A 17,592-nucleotide genomic window follows, 5' to 3' on the forward strand; every position below is an offset into this window, starting at 1 on the left:
AACCATCTTGGCAATGAAAGGAGGCAGGCAGTCCTGGACCTGCAAAATTCTCCACACTACCGATCCTTCCAAAGCTCTATTACTAAAAGGTTCTGGTGAAAATGGTGCCCTAAATGTGAACATATATCTGCCAGCACCGTAACGTATGGTAAATGGTGAACCCATAAATATTGCAGCGTGTCAATGTAGGAAGGTCAAGTGTAGTAGGACCCAATCTTCAGTTAGAACAGCAGCTTCACAAAGGAGAGAAAAACACAGTAGCTCTGTGTGGGCTGACGCTTGCATCCTATTTCCTATAAAGTGCACTACTTTTGTCCATGGCCGATAGGGCTCTGGTCAAAAGTAGTGCACAATATAGGGTGCCATTTTAGACACAGACTCTGTCTAGGCAGCTCTGAATCTCCTGCTGGAGGACTTCAGCCGGCAGTTTCACAGACTAGGGCTTGCAGCCTGCTACTGCAGCCTATCAAAAACGCATTACCCATTCCAGCCCCCCTCCATCACAAGACTTGGCTGCCGTACTGATTCAGGGCTCAGCACAGCACAGGCAGATGCTACTGGGTGCAGTTGGTCAGCAGCTAGCTAGGGTTTAAGAGGGTAACTCACAATGCATGACCCATATCAGCAACCAGTCACAACTCTGTTTTTAGAGACACAATGGCAAAGCCCTGTGCTGAGCTGCATTGGCCACGTGGTTCATGTGTGTTGGCTCTCTGTAGTTCGTACTGTAGCCTAAATACTGCAACTATGTCGGTCTGTGGCACCTCAGTCAGTCTGATGACTTAACAGAGTCAGATTGCGAGGTCAGTCAGTGGTGCTAAAGGAACAACACTGCACATTTTCTATCAACGTGCCTTGGTTAAATTGGCCACCTGCCTCTAGACCAGCGTTTCCCAAACTTGGTCCTGGGACCCCAAGGGGTGCACATTTTGTTTTTTGACCTAACACTACACAGCTGATTCAAACGATCAAAGCTTAATGATTAGTGCACTCCTTGGGGTCCCGAGGACCAAGTTTAAGAACCTCTACTCTAGATGGTTTGCTTAAAATAAGATGTCACGTGTTGCAATATTGCTCTCTCTCCCTCCAGTGACCGATGGTATGCTAAACATCAACAAAGGACGTTATGGTTAGCCATAAATGTAGACTGCCTGGAGGCTGTATCAGGCCAGTTCCAGTTTTACCAGCGGGCAGTAGGGGCGCCACGTCACAGCTCTCTCGCCGATCATATAGCAAAAGCGTGACCTACATGCTTTCCAGATTGGAGAGACAGCAGCCACTTTGCCTGAGGGTGAAACCCAATATCTATACAAATGTATGACTTTTTTTGCTCCACATTTTATCCCTGGTGTACAATCAACTTTTTCAGGAAAATTACTATCTCAAACCAATCGAAAAAAAGGCACTTGCATGCATTTCCCTGTAAAACCATACATGATAGCCTAGATAATATGCAATTCATTTCCAAAACGTTCATCAATGAAATGTGACATGCAAAAAAGTAGACACAAGCAGCTTTTTACACCTTGAGAAAATTATTTTATTTGAGTTTAAAATCCCAATTGCTACCACCTCTGGAGCTGTAAGGCAAAACGGAAGGATTGCTGCGACAACACAGCACTTCCACATTTACAATGTAACAACATAGCTGTTACAACTAACATATTTAACTTTACCTTTTCAAAACGAATAAAACAGGAAACTCCTCGGCTTGAAGTCGAACACCAGCACTAGCAAGGCAGTAGTTTGCGCAGTCATCTCCATAGCAGGCAATGTCATAACCCAACCAACAGCACAAACTACTACCTCAGCCAGTACATGGTCAAATGCCGATAGAAACACACTGAAATAGCAGCACTCACAAGACAAAATTGCAAATTATAACCAACACATTTGGCATCGATAATTCCGGATCTGATACGTACGGTTCCACACGCCTGGGACTGGGTTATGTTCATCCGACCTCCTGAGCAGACAGCCGTCTCATGAGCAGAGTTGAAATTTGAGGGAAACACCGCCCTAGACATCCCCTAGTCTACTCCTCCCCTTTCCCCTGTGCACCAGATAACACTCCGTCCTCTCCCTCATTTGACTAAACACAAACTCCAGTTTGTCGCAACAATGAAACCCTTGACACTCGTTTTTGCGAACTGATACATTGAAGAAGAGCCATAGTCGCAACCAAATAGAACGTTCTTGCGCTTGCCCAATATAGATTGGACATAATGCCGCGTTGACGTGCCAGTCGGGAACTAGGACATTTCCGATTTGCTAACTGGTTGTATACGGAACCAAAATATCAACGCAACATGCAACAATAAAGATGTTACTGAGTTACAGTTCATAAGGAAATCAGTAAATTGAAACATTTATTAGGCTCTAAATAATGGTTTTCACACGACTGGGCAGGGGTGCAGCCTTGAGAGGGCCTTGCGGGGCATATTTTTTTCTCCACAAAAAGGTCTTTATTACAGACAGAGATACTCCTCAGCACTCTTCCTAACATGGAAGTAAACACATTTGTGCACAACATTTGAGAAATAAGTGGTGTGTGTATGGAAATGTGATTTTTTAAATTCAGCTCATGAAACCTTTTCCGAGTTTAGTTCCCGACTAGCATGTGAACGCGGCATAATACATCCTATGACCCTCACCAGAATTCCTCTAATTACAACTTTGCAGGAAATGTCAGTGAGGAGCTTACTCGTTTAGGATTGTGGGAAAAGCATTTTCTATATTTTAGTCATACATGACCAGCAAGACTCCCACAATGTAAACAATGTTCCAGCGTAAACTAGGTTTGGGATTTCTGAGACTAAGCCAGCTCTCACATACAATCTCACATGCTTAAGAAAATGACATGGAGCATACATTCAAATCATATACAGGGTCAAGGACAGGACATCACTGAGGCACACACAGAAATCAAATAATTGACTGTAGAACTGTCCCATTTATTTTATACAGACAAATACATCCCTTCTCACGCCGGCTAATAGAGTACATGGAATGTTACAGTAAGATTTTTTAAATAAAATCCTGGCTGTTGAAAATGTCACCACCCCCCACCCCCTTTTCTTAAAGATCCATATAGCCCAAGTACTTTGTTTTTTCTTAATTACATCATTAACACTGTCACCACACACTGTACATCGACTCTCCTTTCAGGAAATCCAAATAAAACAAACGAAACACAAAGAAAACATTTTTTTTTTTTTTTACTGTAGCAGTTAATACACAAGTCCAGCCAGTCAGAATAAGAATGGGAGGTGGTATCAACCAAAGTGTTTTAGAAGCATACATTGATGATGTCATGTGTAGCAGGTCAGTCGTCGTCATTGTGGACTGAGCTGTCGCGGTGGGAGCTCAGTTACCACGGGTTACTGTCTGTTAGATGGGCTCACATGGGAGTAAAAGAGCCCGTCCGTCTATCCCTCTGTCCACTTGTATGAAGAAGTGTATGTTTGGGTCTCAGGAGGACACATTCATTAGGAATTCCTTCATTATAAAAAGGGGGTTGGTCTGGTCAGGATTCTCCGTTCTGAACTCTGGAGACAGGGGGCTGCATAAAGTCTTTGAAGGGCCCCAAGGCCTCCTTCAGCGCTGAGCTGACCTCAGAAGAGGAGCAGGTGATGCACTCCACCAGTGTAGGGTACAGGGCAATCACCTGGGCCCATGTGGTCCCATCCACTGTAGGGGGGCACACACCATGGAATGGGGAATATGTGCAATGAATAGGAGATGTGGGGATAGGAGAGGGAGGAGGGCAGCGGAGAGGGAGGAGGACAGATGAGAGGGAGGAGGACAGATGAGAGGGAGGAGGACAGATGAGAGGGAGGAGGACAGATGAGAGGGAGGAGGACAGATGAGAGGGAGGAGGACAGATGAGAGGGGGGAGGACAGCGGAGAGGGAGGAGGGCAGATGAGAGGGAGGAGGACAGATGAGAGGGAGGAGGACAGATGAGAGGGAGGAGGACAGATGAGAGGGAGGAGGACAGATGAGAGGGAGGAGGACAGATGAGAGGGAGGAGGACAGATGAGAGGGGGGAGGGCAGATGAGAGGGGGGAGGGCAGCGGAGAGGGAGGAGGGCAGCGGAGAGGGAGGAGGGCAGCGGAGAGGGAGGAGGGCAGCGGAGAGGGAGGAGGGCAGCGGAGAGGGGAGGAAGGCAGAGGAGAGGGGAGGAAGGCAGAGGAGTGGAGGGCAGATGAGATGAAAGCAGAGAAGAGGCAGAAGAGTGGAAAGGAGAGGAAGAGAGATGTGAAAGAGAAAGCAATTAAATAAATCATTGTTTTCATTAGAAATTAAGAGGTAAATGTTTTTTTCTGTCTGTATAAATCACAATATAAACAACCTCAAGGGCACTTTTGCATGCCTCTAGTAAAATAATTATATATGTGTCTGTTTTCTAAGTTCTTTATTTCTACTCACCATTTTCTGGCTGGGTCTTTTTAAGTGAGTCCATCAAAGTGCTGATAGCTTTTAAGACAAAGATGATTTCGGTCACCTGTTGCCTAGAAATAAAATATAAGGAATGGAATAATTACACTTTAACATATTAATGTTGTGCATTTAAAAATAATAAAATAACTTGCATTCAGAACCAAGCAAGGGGACAATGAGCACCCATCAATTAAAACCCTATTTGCAACAGGAGGCCTGAATATATGTAATTTGTTAGTCAGTGTGGCATTTGCTTAAGTAATAGAGAAAGGCCACAGAGAAAAGGGTTAGGGGGCAGTTTGAAAACAGAAATGTCTTTCTGAAGGATGCACATTTGATTACGCTATTAACCTGAGAAGTTGACAATCATGCGTCATCCTCTGTCCACTACGGAAGACTGTTACACTACACTGCAATGGTAAACCAACACAGTACAGTATACATTTTTGGATGACAGTGAATCAACCAAGGAAATGGGCAATTCCACAGTAACAGAGTTTGAGTTTATTTTATTTTTTACAGGGACAGTGCACATTAATCAACGTTTCAGTAAAAGTGCCGATTTTGCCCGCCGGCTAATTTTCGACCGCAGTCCCTGGGCAGGTTATTAAAAACAATTACAATATAGACAATAGCAACATAGGACAAGCAAGACATAGCATACAGACATAGCAACATAGAACAAAAGGCAGCAAGACAAAATTCATAAAATAAACAAAGTGTTTCCACACCTCACAAGCTACAGACAACAGACAACATGGAAAGCGGCAACACACAGCTAGGGACCATGTTCACAAATCTGATTGACCTTTAGCCATGTCTTCAAGCATTTTGTGAAAGTGTGATATGTGGTGCATTTATGTGTGTCTGATGGCAGTGTATGGGAAGCTCTCACAGAGAAAACAGAGAAAACGGATTTACTAAAGGTGCTTTTCCTTAAGGGAACTGTACAGTCACCTCATGGCAGACCTTGTGGATCTGCTGCCATATGTTTGGGTTTTCTGTTTAACAAAAATACTGTGTGGAGGGGGAGCCAGGCCATTTAGGATCTTGAATACAAGACATGTGTCGGTGTATTGCACAAGATTTTCCCAACTCAGGAGCTCATGCTTTCTGAGGATGTAACAGTGATGATGGCTATTGGGCTTCCTATCAAGCACTTTGAGAGCCTGTTTGTAGACAGACTGAATAGGTCTTAATGTTGTACAGCAAGCTTGGGCCCAACTTGTCAAGCAGTATGTTAAGTGGGGGAGTATCATAGATTTGAAGTACAGTTTTGCTACCTCTGTAGTCAAACAATTTTGTATAAATCGGAAATTAGCTAGGTTAAATTTGGTTATTTGAATTACCTTTTTCACATGCTTTTTAAAAGAGAGGTTGGAATCAAGTATGATGCCAAGGTACTTAAAATCAGATACCACCTGGAGCTTCTCCCCTGACACAGACATCTGGCTCAGTAGCATCTGTTGCCCTCTTTGTGAAGAACATGCAAACAGTTTTTTTCACATTGAGATGCAAACACGAGTCACTGAGCCACTTTGTAACCTGGACCATTACAGTAGTGAGTTCTTGTGCAGCTTGTTTGCTCTTTGCATGCACATATATCACTGTATCATCTGCATACATTTGAACTTCAGACCCAGTACAGACAGAAGGCAGATCATTAACGTACAGGCTGAACAGGAGGGGCCCCAGACCCTTGGGGCACGCCCACATCATAGTTAAGAGTGGGCGACAGCTCATTGCTCACTCTGACACACTGAGTTCTGCCTTCAAGGTATGACTTCATCCATCTCAAGGCATCAGGGGAAAAGTTGAACTTGGACAATTTTGTGATGAGAATCTCATGGGTAACAGTATCAAGAGCCTTCCTTAGGTCCAGTAACACAGCCCCAACAACGCCCCCTTTGTCCATCTTGGACTTCACATTTTCCAGAAGAAAGCAGTTGGCTGTATCTGTAGAGTGTGTCGCTCTGAAGCCAAACTGCATGGAGTGTAATGTGAAGGGGCTGTTGTTGAGGTGGGAAATCAGTTGTTCTGCTACACACTTTTCAACAACCTTTGACACCACAGGTAGTATATTAATGGGCCTGTAGTTACTCACGTCAGCAGGGTCGCCTGATTTAAAGATGGCCGTTATTATGGCCGACTTCCATACCCTTGGAAACAACCCGAGACCAATAGATGTGTTGGTGACCTTAGTAATGGGGCCAATGAGTGACACAGACTAAGATTATTCACTTTAAAAATGTATATCAAACAAAAACAAAGGATTCCAAAGTTGCACAAAGCAACAGTAAAACATGTCGTCCCTCACGAATGATGCAGCCTTTGGGCCAATTGAGATATCACGTGTGACTAACATATTTCCAGTTATTGTGTGTGACCACAGATTATCCGTTATATTGACCAGAAACTCAAGTGGCCGCTCTAATAATAAAAATAAATGTCTCAAAATGGAAGGCAGTTAGCCTGGGTACCAGTCTCTTTAGCTAAGCCACTCCCTGTACTCCATGTCGTGTGCCAAATACCTTTTGGCAATGACAAGAAGTGTCAAGGAGTGGAGTGTTAGCTTAAAAGACTGGTACTCAGACTAGAAGGAAGTCAGAAGGAGGCAAGATCAGGTGGGACAATTCTAGCCAATGAGAGAGAGGGCAGATACGGTGAAAACAGCAGTGGTGGAAAAATACTAAATTCTTATATTTTAGTAAAAGTAAAAGTCACTCAGTAAAATACTACTAAGTCTAAAGGTATTTGGTTTTAAATATACTTAAGTATCAAAAGTAAATGTAGTTGCTAAAATATACCTAAGTACAAATAATTTCAAATTGCTTATATTAAGCAAACTAGACAGTACAATTCTGTTGTTTTTTTTTATTTATTTACGGATCGTCAGGGTCACACTCCAACATTATTTAAAAACAAAGCATTTGTGTTTAGTGAGTCTGCCAGATCAGAGGCAGTAGGGATTGTAACTGACAGTTAGACTTACAGGTTATGTCGTTGTCTTTTGTTTGAATTGTTTACGTGTCCGCTGTGCGGATATGATAAGACAAGCGGAACTACGTAGCTAATACTGTTTTAATGGGGATCCTTATTTTAGCAACACACTTTTGGAGGGAAGGCAATCCCGCGCTGTGTTAGCTAAGTTTTCATGTCATCGGGTGTAGTTCATAAAGGTTGAAGCGTGTATGTTAGGATGAAGTGTGAATTCATGCCAGGAATAATAAGTGTGAAGTTTGACTTCCTCCCTTCTGTAATAAGCAGCCAATGAGGTATTTTCCCTTTATTCATGTGTTTAATCTGAACCCGTTATAACGCCGGTTAAACTGTTATGTATTTAAGCACTTCAGAGTTATACCAAGCTAATAAGTCACTAGTAAGATAAGGTTGTAAGAGTGTGCTTAACTGTATTTTTCATTTACTTTATAGTTCTCACGGAAGGTGATAATTCTGACTAAAACTACAGAATAAAGCCGCCAGTTAAAATCAAGGAACGGTTGTGCTCGTGGTTACTGGAGGGAGCTACAGGGATGATCATGGATGTTCTCTTGATAAGTGTGCAAACTGGACTATTTCCTGTTCTGCTAAGCATTCAAAATGTAACGAGTAGTTTTGGGTGTCAGGGAAAACTGTATGGAGTAAAAGGTACATTATTTTCTTTAGGAATGTAGTGAAGTAGAAGTAAAAATTGTCAAAAAATATAAATAGTGAAGTACAGATACACAAAAAAAACTACTTAAGAAGTACTTTAAAGTATTTGTACTTGAGACCACTGAACAACAGGCACAACTCCAATATAAAGTTAGTTTTTTTCTCAAAGTTGCCGGGTTGTCACGTGTCCTATTTGTCAGTACACTCGTAACAATCTAAGCACTATGAAACTTCTATTCAATCAAATAAGCCACACGTAGGAAATAAGGCATTTCAATTTTTGTTAACCAAATTCGACACTCTTATTGATCTCCATTCAGAAACTCCTCGCTTAGTGAGCAAAAATCTGTTAAAAAAACCCCACCTGCTGGAGAAGACCGCTTTTGTTCCCAGTTACTGTATCCCTCTCGCTTCCTCTCTGGTTTGACGCACAAATTTCAGTTAATACCTATAGTTCCCGCCTTGGGCCAATCAGTGTAATTTTGCAAAGCCGGATCTGTATGGCAAGATGCATCATTCACCCAAGTTTCTTCAGAATTGGGCCAGTGCTGTCTGAGATATCGTGTGAGACTAACGAACGGACGAACGGAGACTACATTGTGGGGGACAACAAACCACACAACTTTATGCATAAGAACTACTTTTAACAATTTCCACAGAAAAATTGTAAAAAAAAACACATTTACTTGAACAGTGCATAAGCAAAGTTTGGTAACAGAATGACACCTTGTGCTGTCATTCCGTTACCAAACTTTGCATCTGCCCTTATCTTTAAGGAAATGTGTTTTTGTACAATTTTCAGTGGAAATTGTTAAAAGTAGTCATTGTGCATAGTTTAACTTTGCAATCATTGGTTTTTGTTTGACATACATTTTAAAAGTGACAAATCTGTGTCTCAGAGTCACTGTCACCGTGGAATTGCCTGAATCTAATGAGAGAGAACCCAGAGGAACATGGACGGAGAAACTGCTGCCAGTTCTCAGCTAAACAGCCAGTGTAAACCCTCTCTCTTGTTGAAGTTGAATGCTAGTTCTGTGTAATAGGTGCATAAAACACTTCACAAAATGGGCTGAGTTTTGGTGCGTTTACCCTTTACTACATCCCTGTCCTGGGGGGTCTTGTAGTACCCTCTACTAGATCCCTGTCCTGGGGGGGTCTTGTAGTCCTGGGGTGAAGAGAGGTGATGGCGGTCTTTTAGGGCTATTGCTTTAGTGGTGTTCGTGGACTCACCTGGGCAGCGGGCAGCGTCCACTCAGCCGCTCATCGTCCACGTAGCGCCTCAACACGTCCTGGGACCTCTTGAGGAGCACGGAGAGGGCCATGCGGGAGATGTAGCCCTCCTGGGGCGTGGACACCTTGTTACTGAAGGAGAACTGGAGCAGCGTCTCAAAACACACCTTGGAGAACTCCTCCCGCATCCGCACATCTATCTCTGCCTCTGTGGACGGTAGGAAAGACATGCTGAGAGAACAGATCAGTGCTACACAGTAAAGTTCATCTTCTTATGTTATTTTGGTGATGCTAGATATTTGCTATTGTTACTAATTAAAGACAAATCTGATCCTATTGTTGCTAGCATAATTTATTTTTTCTTTTAATAGGTCATCTTCGGTGGGAAAATCACGAGGTATGGGGAATAAGAGTGGGTGTTTCTGACCCAGTGTTGGTTTCTGACCTGTAAATGAGGAGGACTGTGAGTGAATGGATCCTTTATTGAGCATGGTCATAATCTGACCAACAAAGTCTTTGGGGATGAAGTTGGCAAACGGTAAAATCTCTGTGCTGATCAGCTGCACCACCTACAGAACACACAGAGAGGACACAAACAGACATGCGTGACGGGCAGGTAATGAAAAGCGGTAATCTAATTCGAAAGGTTGTTTGAAGTGAAGTCAGGTTTCACCTCAACGTCAATGGCTTCATTCTTCTGGAACTCCTGGATGGACACATTGTCTGGTGGTGTGCTGTAAAACAACAGAAACAGAAATGCAGTGAATCAGCTACTGCTTTACTGCTAATCAAGTCCCATTCCTCCATGCATTGTCTATACTGAATCAATGACCGTTTCCCAGACTGAGGAAGACGCAGGTGCATCAAAACGTCTGTCTGTCAGACTTGCTTTAAAAGGCGCAATATGGAGAAATCACTGCCACCATTCCCTGCTTGCTAAAATTATGTAACGTTTGCCTAATTTCAGTTCATGTGACAAAACAAGCAAGTGTAGAGTGTCATTATTCAATCTAAACCTCTGTGAAATATATTTTCAATATTGTATCTTCAGCTGTTTGAAGCTGGTGTACAACACCAATACTAAAAAGACTCAGAAGCGAAAACTTAAGAATGGGAAGCATAGAAATAGCACACATTGAATGCAAGTCTGGTTTGTTCTATGAGAATAACACATCTACAACTTTAATTTATATGTGAATTTGATCAGGTTGCCCAGAAAGCTACATACTGGACCTTAAAAATAAAAATAAACTCTTTGAATAAGAAAATACCAATACACAACAAGCTTTTTAAAAAGGTAAAAGGGAGTGCCTCATATTTTAGATAAACTCCCTGAGAAAAGGGGGTACGCCTACCTTTTGGTGAAGAGGAAATCTTCGAAGGCGTTGGCCAGCTCTGGCCACATGGTTTCAAACATCCCAGAGGAGGCATGCTGGCGGGCCACGGGCAGCCCGATGGACAACACCTTGAGCAGGGATGACACGGCCAGCTTCCACGTGCTCTCTGACGGACACGCATACTTCAGGCCCAGGGGCATCCGCAGGGTCTATGAAGGACGGAGAGAAACGACGGGGTTAGAACACAATGGGAGTCTTCAATGTAGGGACTAGCCTGGTTGCCAGGTCTGTTGGTGCATTAGCCTGGAAATCAAGGCTAGGTGTTGGCTATTTCCTCAGGATCCAAGGAGAGAGCCGGTGGGGGGGGGGGGGGGGGGGAAATGAAGATCACTAAGGTTAATATATGTTGCCAGATCTGCTAGTGCAGTTGAACAATTACACTGACAGACTCCGAGGAACACTGAGGGGGGGACTCAGTAATGACAGAGACCTAGAGGTGTAACATCAATCACAGCCGCAACTAAACAACTGGAGCTGTTGAGGCATTGATGTTCTCTTTCTTTTTTTCACATGGAAAAATAAGTAACGGAAGAGAAACAGACCGTCTTTGTGACAAACGGCTCCCTTTTCCCATACGCACGGGGCTTCCCCAAGGTTTTATGGCTGTGGCCTTTCTCAGGAGAGAGTGAGAGCGAGGAGGATGGGGGTTGGTTTGAACATATCCATAGGGAAACTCTTAATGAGTTCTTGGCAGAGTACTCTTCTAGTTTTGGGAAATGCTTTAATAAGAAGATACTGGAAGAGAGTGGTCAGATGGGCCTCAATGAGAAAGAACTTGGTATGCCATTGACCCACAGGAAACAGAGGAACACCTGAGAGCTTTGTGAAGGGATGTTGTTTCCCCACGACAAAGAGCAGCTCGTTTATGACTGAAACACTAGTGACTGGAGTATGATGATGAACTCCAATAGGAGATATAGAATATATTCAGAATGGTGTAGACATTTTACACTAGGGAGTAGCTCCACAACCACAACTAAAAAAAGTTCCAGTTTCCGAGCTACTCCTTTTACATGAACACTTATAAACAAAGCAATATGTCTTGATGGTAATGTCGGGGACAGTACCTTGATGATGTTCTGAAGGACTTTCTCGTTGATGACAGCTTTGTGACAGGCTGTTTTCTGGTACTGGTCCACCACCACCTCCAAGGACCTTTCGGCAAAGGGCACGTAGTTTAAGGCAACCCATTCCGCCTGTAGAGAAAGACCGAGAAGGAACGAGAGCGAGCGAGAAGGAGAGAGTGGGATTAACTCAATCTGAAAACACCCCTCTGCGTAAATACTAAGAGGACCAAAGCACCATAAAACTTGCAATAGAAAAACATCAACAGAAATGGACGACACCCAAACACAGTAAGATAAGTGGTATAAGGATGAGATCGACAGGTCGGTAGTAGGGACAGATCGAGGCATAACCACTTGTTAGTGGCAGACAGAACAATGGAGGGGTAGGTGACATGGAGTGTGTGATGTAGATGAGGCTTTTCACCCGCTGCATGGTAAGACCTCATCTACTGTAGTAGCGATGGGACCATTGAGCAGTAGAACACAGCTGAATACAGGTGAGTAAGAGGACTAAAGGGGGCTGAAGGAGGGAGGTGGTAACTCACCGGTGTAAACAGTTGGATCTAAAAGGTTGATCCAGATGGATAGTACGACACAAAAACACAACAACGAGAAGATGACAATTAACTTGTTTGCCGGTGCCTGGCGTTCTTATACCAACTAGTCGCCACTGACCGTGGCAATCATGTTTGTTAATGGTTTGATTGAACAACAGACTGACTAAGTGACAGTATAAATGACTGACAGGTCAACTGACAAGATGGACTCGGAGCTTTCACTTCCGAGTGAGTGCGTAGTGTAGCGTTAATTAGCATAGCTGATTCAGCCACCACCATGAAAACAAAACAACTCATCAATATAGAAAAAGGAACTGGTACACCAGTTGACAGTATTTCTTGGTAAGTGTGAGTTAGAAAAACACTGATTAAGAGCCTAGCTTTTTATTAAAGCATAGGTCAGCAACAGGCGGCCTGCGAGTATATATTTTTGTCCCCCCAAAGTTTTTAGGAAAAAAAAAATCTATAATAATAAATATATATACACACAGTGCCTTAAAAGTATTTGCCCCCTTTCTAAGCGAATGTTATCAGATCTTCAACCAAAACCTAATATTAGATAAAGGACAAATAACACAACAATTACATACTTTATTTCATAAACAAAGTTATGCAAACCCAATGTCCCTGTGTGGAAAAAGTAATTGCCCCCTTACATGCAATAACTGGTTCCTCCACCTTTAAATGCAAAGACTCCAACCAAACACTTCCTATAATACGTTGCTGTGGAGGAATTTTGTCCCACTCTTCCATGCTCAGCGACATCTTTGGGTTTTCAAGCATGAACTGCTCGTTTCAAGTCCTACCACAACACCTCAATTGAGATTAGGTTTGGACTTTAACTAGGCCATTCCAAAATGTAAAATGTGTTGCTTTTTAGCCATTTTCATGTAGACTTGATTGTGTGTTTTGGATCATCGTCTTGCCGAATGACACAGCTACGCTTCAGCTCAGAGGTTTGGCCTGACATTCTCCTGTAGAATTCATGGTTCCTTCTATTAAGGCAATTTGTCTAGGTCCAGAGGCAGCAAAGCTCTCCCAAAACATCACACTACCACCACCACCATGCTTGACAGTTGGTATGAGGTTGTTAATGTGGAATGCAGTGTTTGGGTTTTGCCAGGCATAAATCGGACCCATGTCGTCCAAAAAGCTATACTTTTGAATGTCCATAGAACATTATTCCAAGAGTCTTGATGATTATCTAGGCAACCTTGAGTATAACCTTTTGGACGAAAATGCCTGGCAAAAACCAAACACTGCATTCCACAGTAAGAACCTCATGCCAATGGTCAAGCATGGTGGTGGTTTGGGGATCCTTTGCTGCCTCAGGACCTGGACAACTTGCCTTAATAGAAGGAACCATGAAATCTGCTCTGCACCAGGGAATTTCTACAGGAGGATGTCAGGCCATTTTTTGCTATTTGTAAAGTAAGGTTCCCTTAATCGAAGTTTTGGTTGAAGATCTGATAGTGAATTATCAAAAATATCCCCCCCAAAAATTGGGAATATCAGAAACGGGACAAATACATTTTCCTTGCACTGTGTATTCAGGATTTTAGTTCTTGGTCAAAACAAAAGACTAAAATCAACATAAATTCGGCTTAAAATGTGTTAATCAAAAACAGGAAAATCTGTTCCAAATTATGAATTTAGTTTCCTAACCCTGTTTTAAAGATTCCCTTCTGTTTTGAACATAGTATGAACAAAGAAGGCATCATCAACTAGCCTACAAAAAACAGGGGTTGTACGAGATAAGTGAATCAATAAAACGTAGACTTCATGGGGTCTCATTTGTCCTTCATTTTGAGAAAAGGGAAGAATCATGAACTTGGTCTGTGACCTGCCAAAAACAGGAAAAAAGTAACCTAGCGGCTAGCGTGCTGCCGGCCCGAAGGGCTAGCGCGCCGTGTTGCCGGCCCGAAGGGCTAGCGTGCTGCCTGCCCGAAGGGCTAGCGCGCCGTGTTGCCGGCCCGAAGGGCTAGCGTGCTGCCGGCCCGAAGGGCTAGCGCGCCGTGCTGCCGGCCCGAAGGGCTAGCGCGCCGTGCTGCCGGCCCGAAGGGCTAGCGCGCCGTGCTGCCGGCCCGAAGGGCTAGCGCGCCGTGCTGCCGGCCCGAAGGGCTAGCGCGCCGTGCTGCCGGCCCGAAGGGCTAGCGTGCTGCCGGCCCGAAGGGCTAGCGTGCTGCCGGCCCGAAGGGCTAGCGTGCTGCCGGCCCGAAGGGCTAGCGTGCTGCCGGCCCGAAGGGCTAGCGTGAATGAGAGAGAAAGAAGAGGGATGGTTTAAGGCTGCAGATACAGTTTGAAAGACCCAGCTATGTGTCATGTGATTAGGACAATAGGGCAGGGCACATGAGGACCAGACAAAAAGCAACGGGAGGAGCTTCATGAACATCAGAGAGGGGGAATGACCATGCTCAGAAAATCTGGAGAGAAACAGATGACTGGCATCGAAAAAAAATTCAACAACATTCCATTAAATGAAAATATCCGAGATATCTAGACGACGAGAGAGAAAGAGAGAACGCCTGAAAGAGAGCGGAAGACAAATTTTCACACAAAGCGATAGAGAAAGACAACGGTAGAGAGAGAGAGAGATTGTGATTTGTTACCTGGTTGTATTTAGCGTTGGCCACATGTTTGGTTTCCAGCTTGCCATACTGGGGGGGTTTGCAGGAGAACTCGACGAAGAGGAGCAGCTGTTCGAATATGGCCGGGTACATGACTTGCAGGCTCTCTGGGCCCACACAGATGGCCTGCAGAGGGAGAGACGGGAACCGTACTCACTACTGACCGCACTAGAACCAGGGCACCTCAGTCACTACTGACTCCCATCAGGGGATCATGTTAAACATGATCCCCACAATCGGATATCAGCCTCAATAGCACATATTAAGTGTAGAAGAAAAATAAAAATGTACAAAAATTGCCATGCTAGTTTCTATAACAGAGGACAAAGAAGAAACATCTACTCAAAAGGGTGCCTTTGAGCTTTGAACAGTATGTGGCTCAAACTACTAGCTAAATCAGCACCTGGAAAATGCCTTTGGCTGTATTTGTATTTACAATGACGGCCTACCGGGGAACAGTGGGTTAACTGCTTTGTTCAACAACAGATTTTTACCTTGTCAGCTCGGGGATTCGATCCAACAACCTTTCAGTTACTGGCCCAACACTAACCACTAGGCTACCTGCCGCCCATATAACAACCCTTTATAAAAATGTTAAAAAGTTATAACGTATCTGGTGTGGTAGCCCACCCACCTTCTGCAGCACGTCGAGTGCTGTGAGTACGGCCTCCTGCAGGCTGGTGAGGACAGCCTCGGTGTAGGAGGGCAGGATGAAGGGCGAGGCATCACTGCTGATGGGTATGGACACGGCCCCGTGGAGGATCACCCCCAGCTTCCTCAGGTCCTCCATGCTGAAGCCGGTCTCGATGTGCTGGTAGAGGGCAGGGACGATCTGGACTAACGCTGTCAGGAAGGGCTGGCTGGGGACGAAGGAGGGTCTGTCTGTCCCCGTCCCGCCACTAGGGGGCCTCGTGCTGTCCGTGCCCGTCCGGTACCAGGTGTTCCACGCCGACCACCACAGAGCTGCGTCCTCCAGCGCAGACTCCTCCCCCTGGGGAGGGGCCTGGAGTTCGGCTCCATTGTAGCGCGTCAGCCTCTCGAGCATCGAGTCGGAGCGCAGCAGGTGTCTGCCGGGTCCCGAGGCGCTGAGGGGGTCGATGAGGACAGGGGGGACGCCCATCACGGCCAGGGCGAGGGCCTCGGTGGGCATGGCGGAGTCCTTGACGGGCGTGCCGATCTGGAGGATCTCTTGGAAGGACTTGAGTGCGGCCAGGGAGACCTCGTTGTTCTTACTGAGGGCAGCAGACTGGATGTGGTCCAGCAGCACCTCCCACGCCTTGAAGAAGTCACCTGTGGAGTGGACACACGATCAGATAAGAAGAGGTCATTGTTGGGCTCAATTGATTAAGGTATTGATGAATGTATTAAAGGTATTGTATTGAAGATGTGTGGAGACAGGATAAATGTATTGACAGGAGTAGGAGTACCGTCCGTAGAGCACAAGATCTTTACTATTTACCTTAGTCAACTGACTAGACTGACTGATGGCTTTATGAGATCATATCTATCTACAGTAGCAGGCAACTGATGCAGGCACACACACAGTCTCGTACAGCTAACCTTGTGGGGACACAAAACTCAGCCCCATTCAAAATCCTATTTTCCTATCCTAATCCTAAACCTAGCACCTAACCCTAAAACTAACCCTATCGCCTAACCGTTATTCTAACCCTAACACTAATTCTAACCTTAAACCTAAACCCCCCCCTAGAAATATAATTTGACCTTGTGGGGACTAAACAAAATGTCCCCACAAGAACAGTTAAAAGGGTCCACACCTAGCTGCTGCAGCAGGTATCTCCTGGTGTTGAAGATACGAGCCACCCCTGCCAGCGTCAGCACCCAGGTCTCCGCCCACTGTTTCTCAGCCGTGTCCCGTGAGTGGTGGATGAGGATATTCCCGCCCCCCGACTCAATCTTCTCCTTGTCGGCCGTGGTGGAAGACTTCCTCACACAGTCCAGCAGGTGGAACAGCACCTGGTTTTACACAGACATAAAAAAAATGGAGTTGATGTGGACCGCCAGAGGGCAGATGGCCATTAAGGCGGGTATAAAGTACTAGCTGCAGAACGTACGATCGCTAAACTGATAGGTCCCAAAAGTACAACTCCAGGACAGACGAGGGCCCGTGGCTGAACACTTGACTACCTTTCAGTACGCCACAGGATTCTACAGCCATGCACCATTCAAGACTGACTTAGTCTACGATCATTGTGACTGGCTGAACCGAGTACCTTCCAGACCACGATGTGCCAGGTGGACTGCTGCAGCAGGGTGCCGTGGGCAGCGATGGTGGAGAACATGGTCTGACCGGCGCTCTTCCTGACGGCGGGCCGGGGGTCCACACACAGCTGGCCCAGCTTGGCGTACAGACACAGCCACAGGCAGTCGAAGGGAGGGGCCGGGTGGAAGGGCCTGTTCAGGGGCTCGCCCTTCTCCCGAGCCTGCTTCTGCAGCGCGGCCTCCTCCCTCTCCAGATCCTGGGTGATGGCCTCACCCCTCTGGAAGAAGTAGTCGGAGATGTTCCACTGTTGGGGAAAACGGGGAGAGGGGTAACGATTTGAGGGGACGCAGCAGCAACTATAAGCTTTGTATAACCGCAGCAGTAATATGACCTAG

The 17,592-nt window shown here is 45.2% G+C and overlaps 1 protein-coding gene across 5 annotated transcripts in view; it reads right to left on the bottom strand.

The window, feature by feature from the left end:
- Positions 1–2,925: 2,925 nt before the first annotated feature.
- The window catches only part of mon2 (MON2 homolog, regulator of endosome-to-Golgi trafficking), a 50,129-nt gene continuing 35,462 nt past the window's right edge, over positions 2,926–17,592 (bottom strand). For 2 of the 5 annotated variants that reach the window (XM_090204142.1, XM_036952531.2), the window contains exons 23-34: positions 17,208–17,501; positions 16,752–16,950; positions 15,608–16,263; positions 14,956–15,099; positions 12,335–12,352; positions 11,790–11,918; positions 10,681–10,871; positions 9,999–10,059; positions 9,771–9,894; positions 9,326–9,533; positions 4,430–4,512; positions 2,926–3,690 (exon numbers count right to left, since the gene is read on the bottom strand). In XM_090204142.1, the coding sequence (XP_090060268.1) occupies positions 3,527–3,690; positions 4,430–4,512; positions 9,326–9,533; positions 9,771–9,894; positions 9,999–10,059; positions 10,681–10,871; positions 11,790–11,918; positions 12,335–12,352; positions 14,956–15,099; positions 15,608–16,263; positions 16,752–16,950; positions 17,208–17,501 (2,271 nt within the window). In that variant the 3' untranslated portion in view covers positions 2,926–3,526. The remainder of the gene's footprint in view (positions 3,691–4,429; positions 4,513–9,325; positions 9,534–9,770; positions 9,895–9,998; positions 10,060–10,680; positions 10,872–11,789; positions 11,919–12,334; positions 12,353–14,955; positions 15,100–15,607; positions 16,264–16,751; positions 16,951–17,207; positions 17,502–17,592) is intronic. The other 3 variants (XM_036952543.2, XM_036952541.2, XR_016487605.1) reach the window with 2 other exon arrangements.

The sequence above is a fragment of the Oncorhynchus mykiss genome, chromosome 2, assembly GCF_057628025.1.
Source record: "Oncorhynchus mykiss isolate SJ-2025 chromosome 2, ASM5762802v1, whole genome shotgun sequence".
Classification (NCBI taxonomy): domain Eukaryota; kingdom Metazoa; phylum Chordata; class Actinopteri; order Salmoniformes; family Salmonidae; genus Oncorhynchus; species Oncorhynchus mykiss.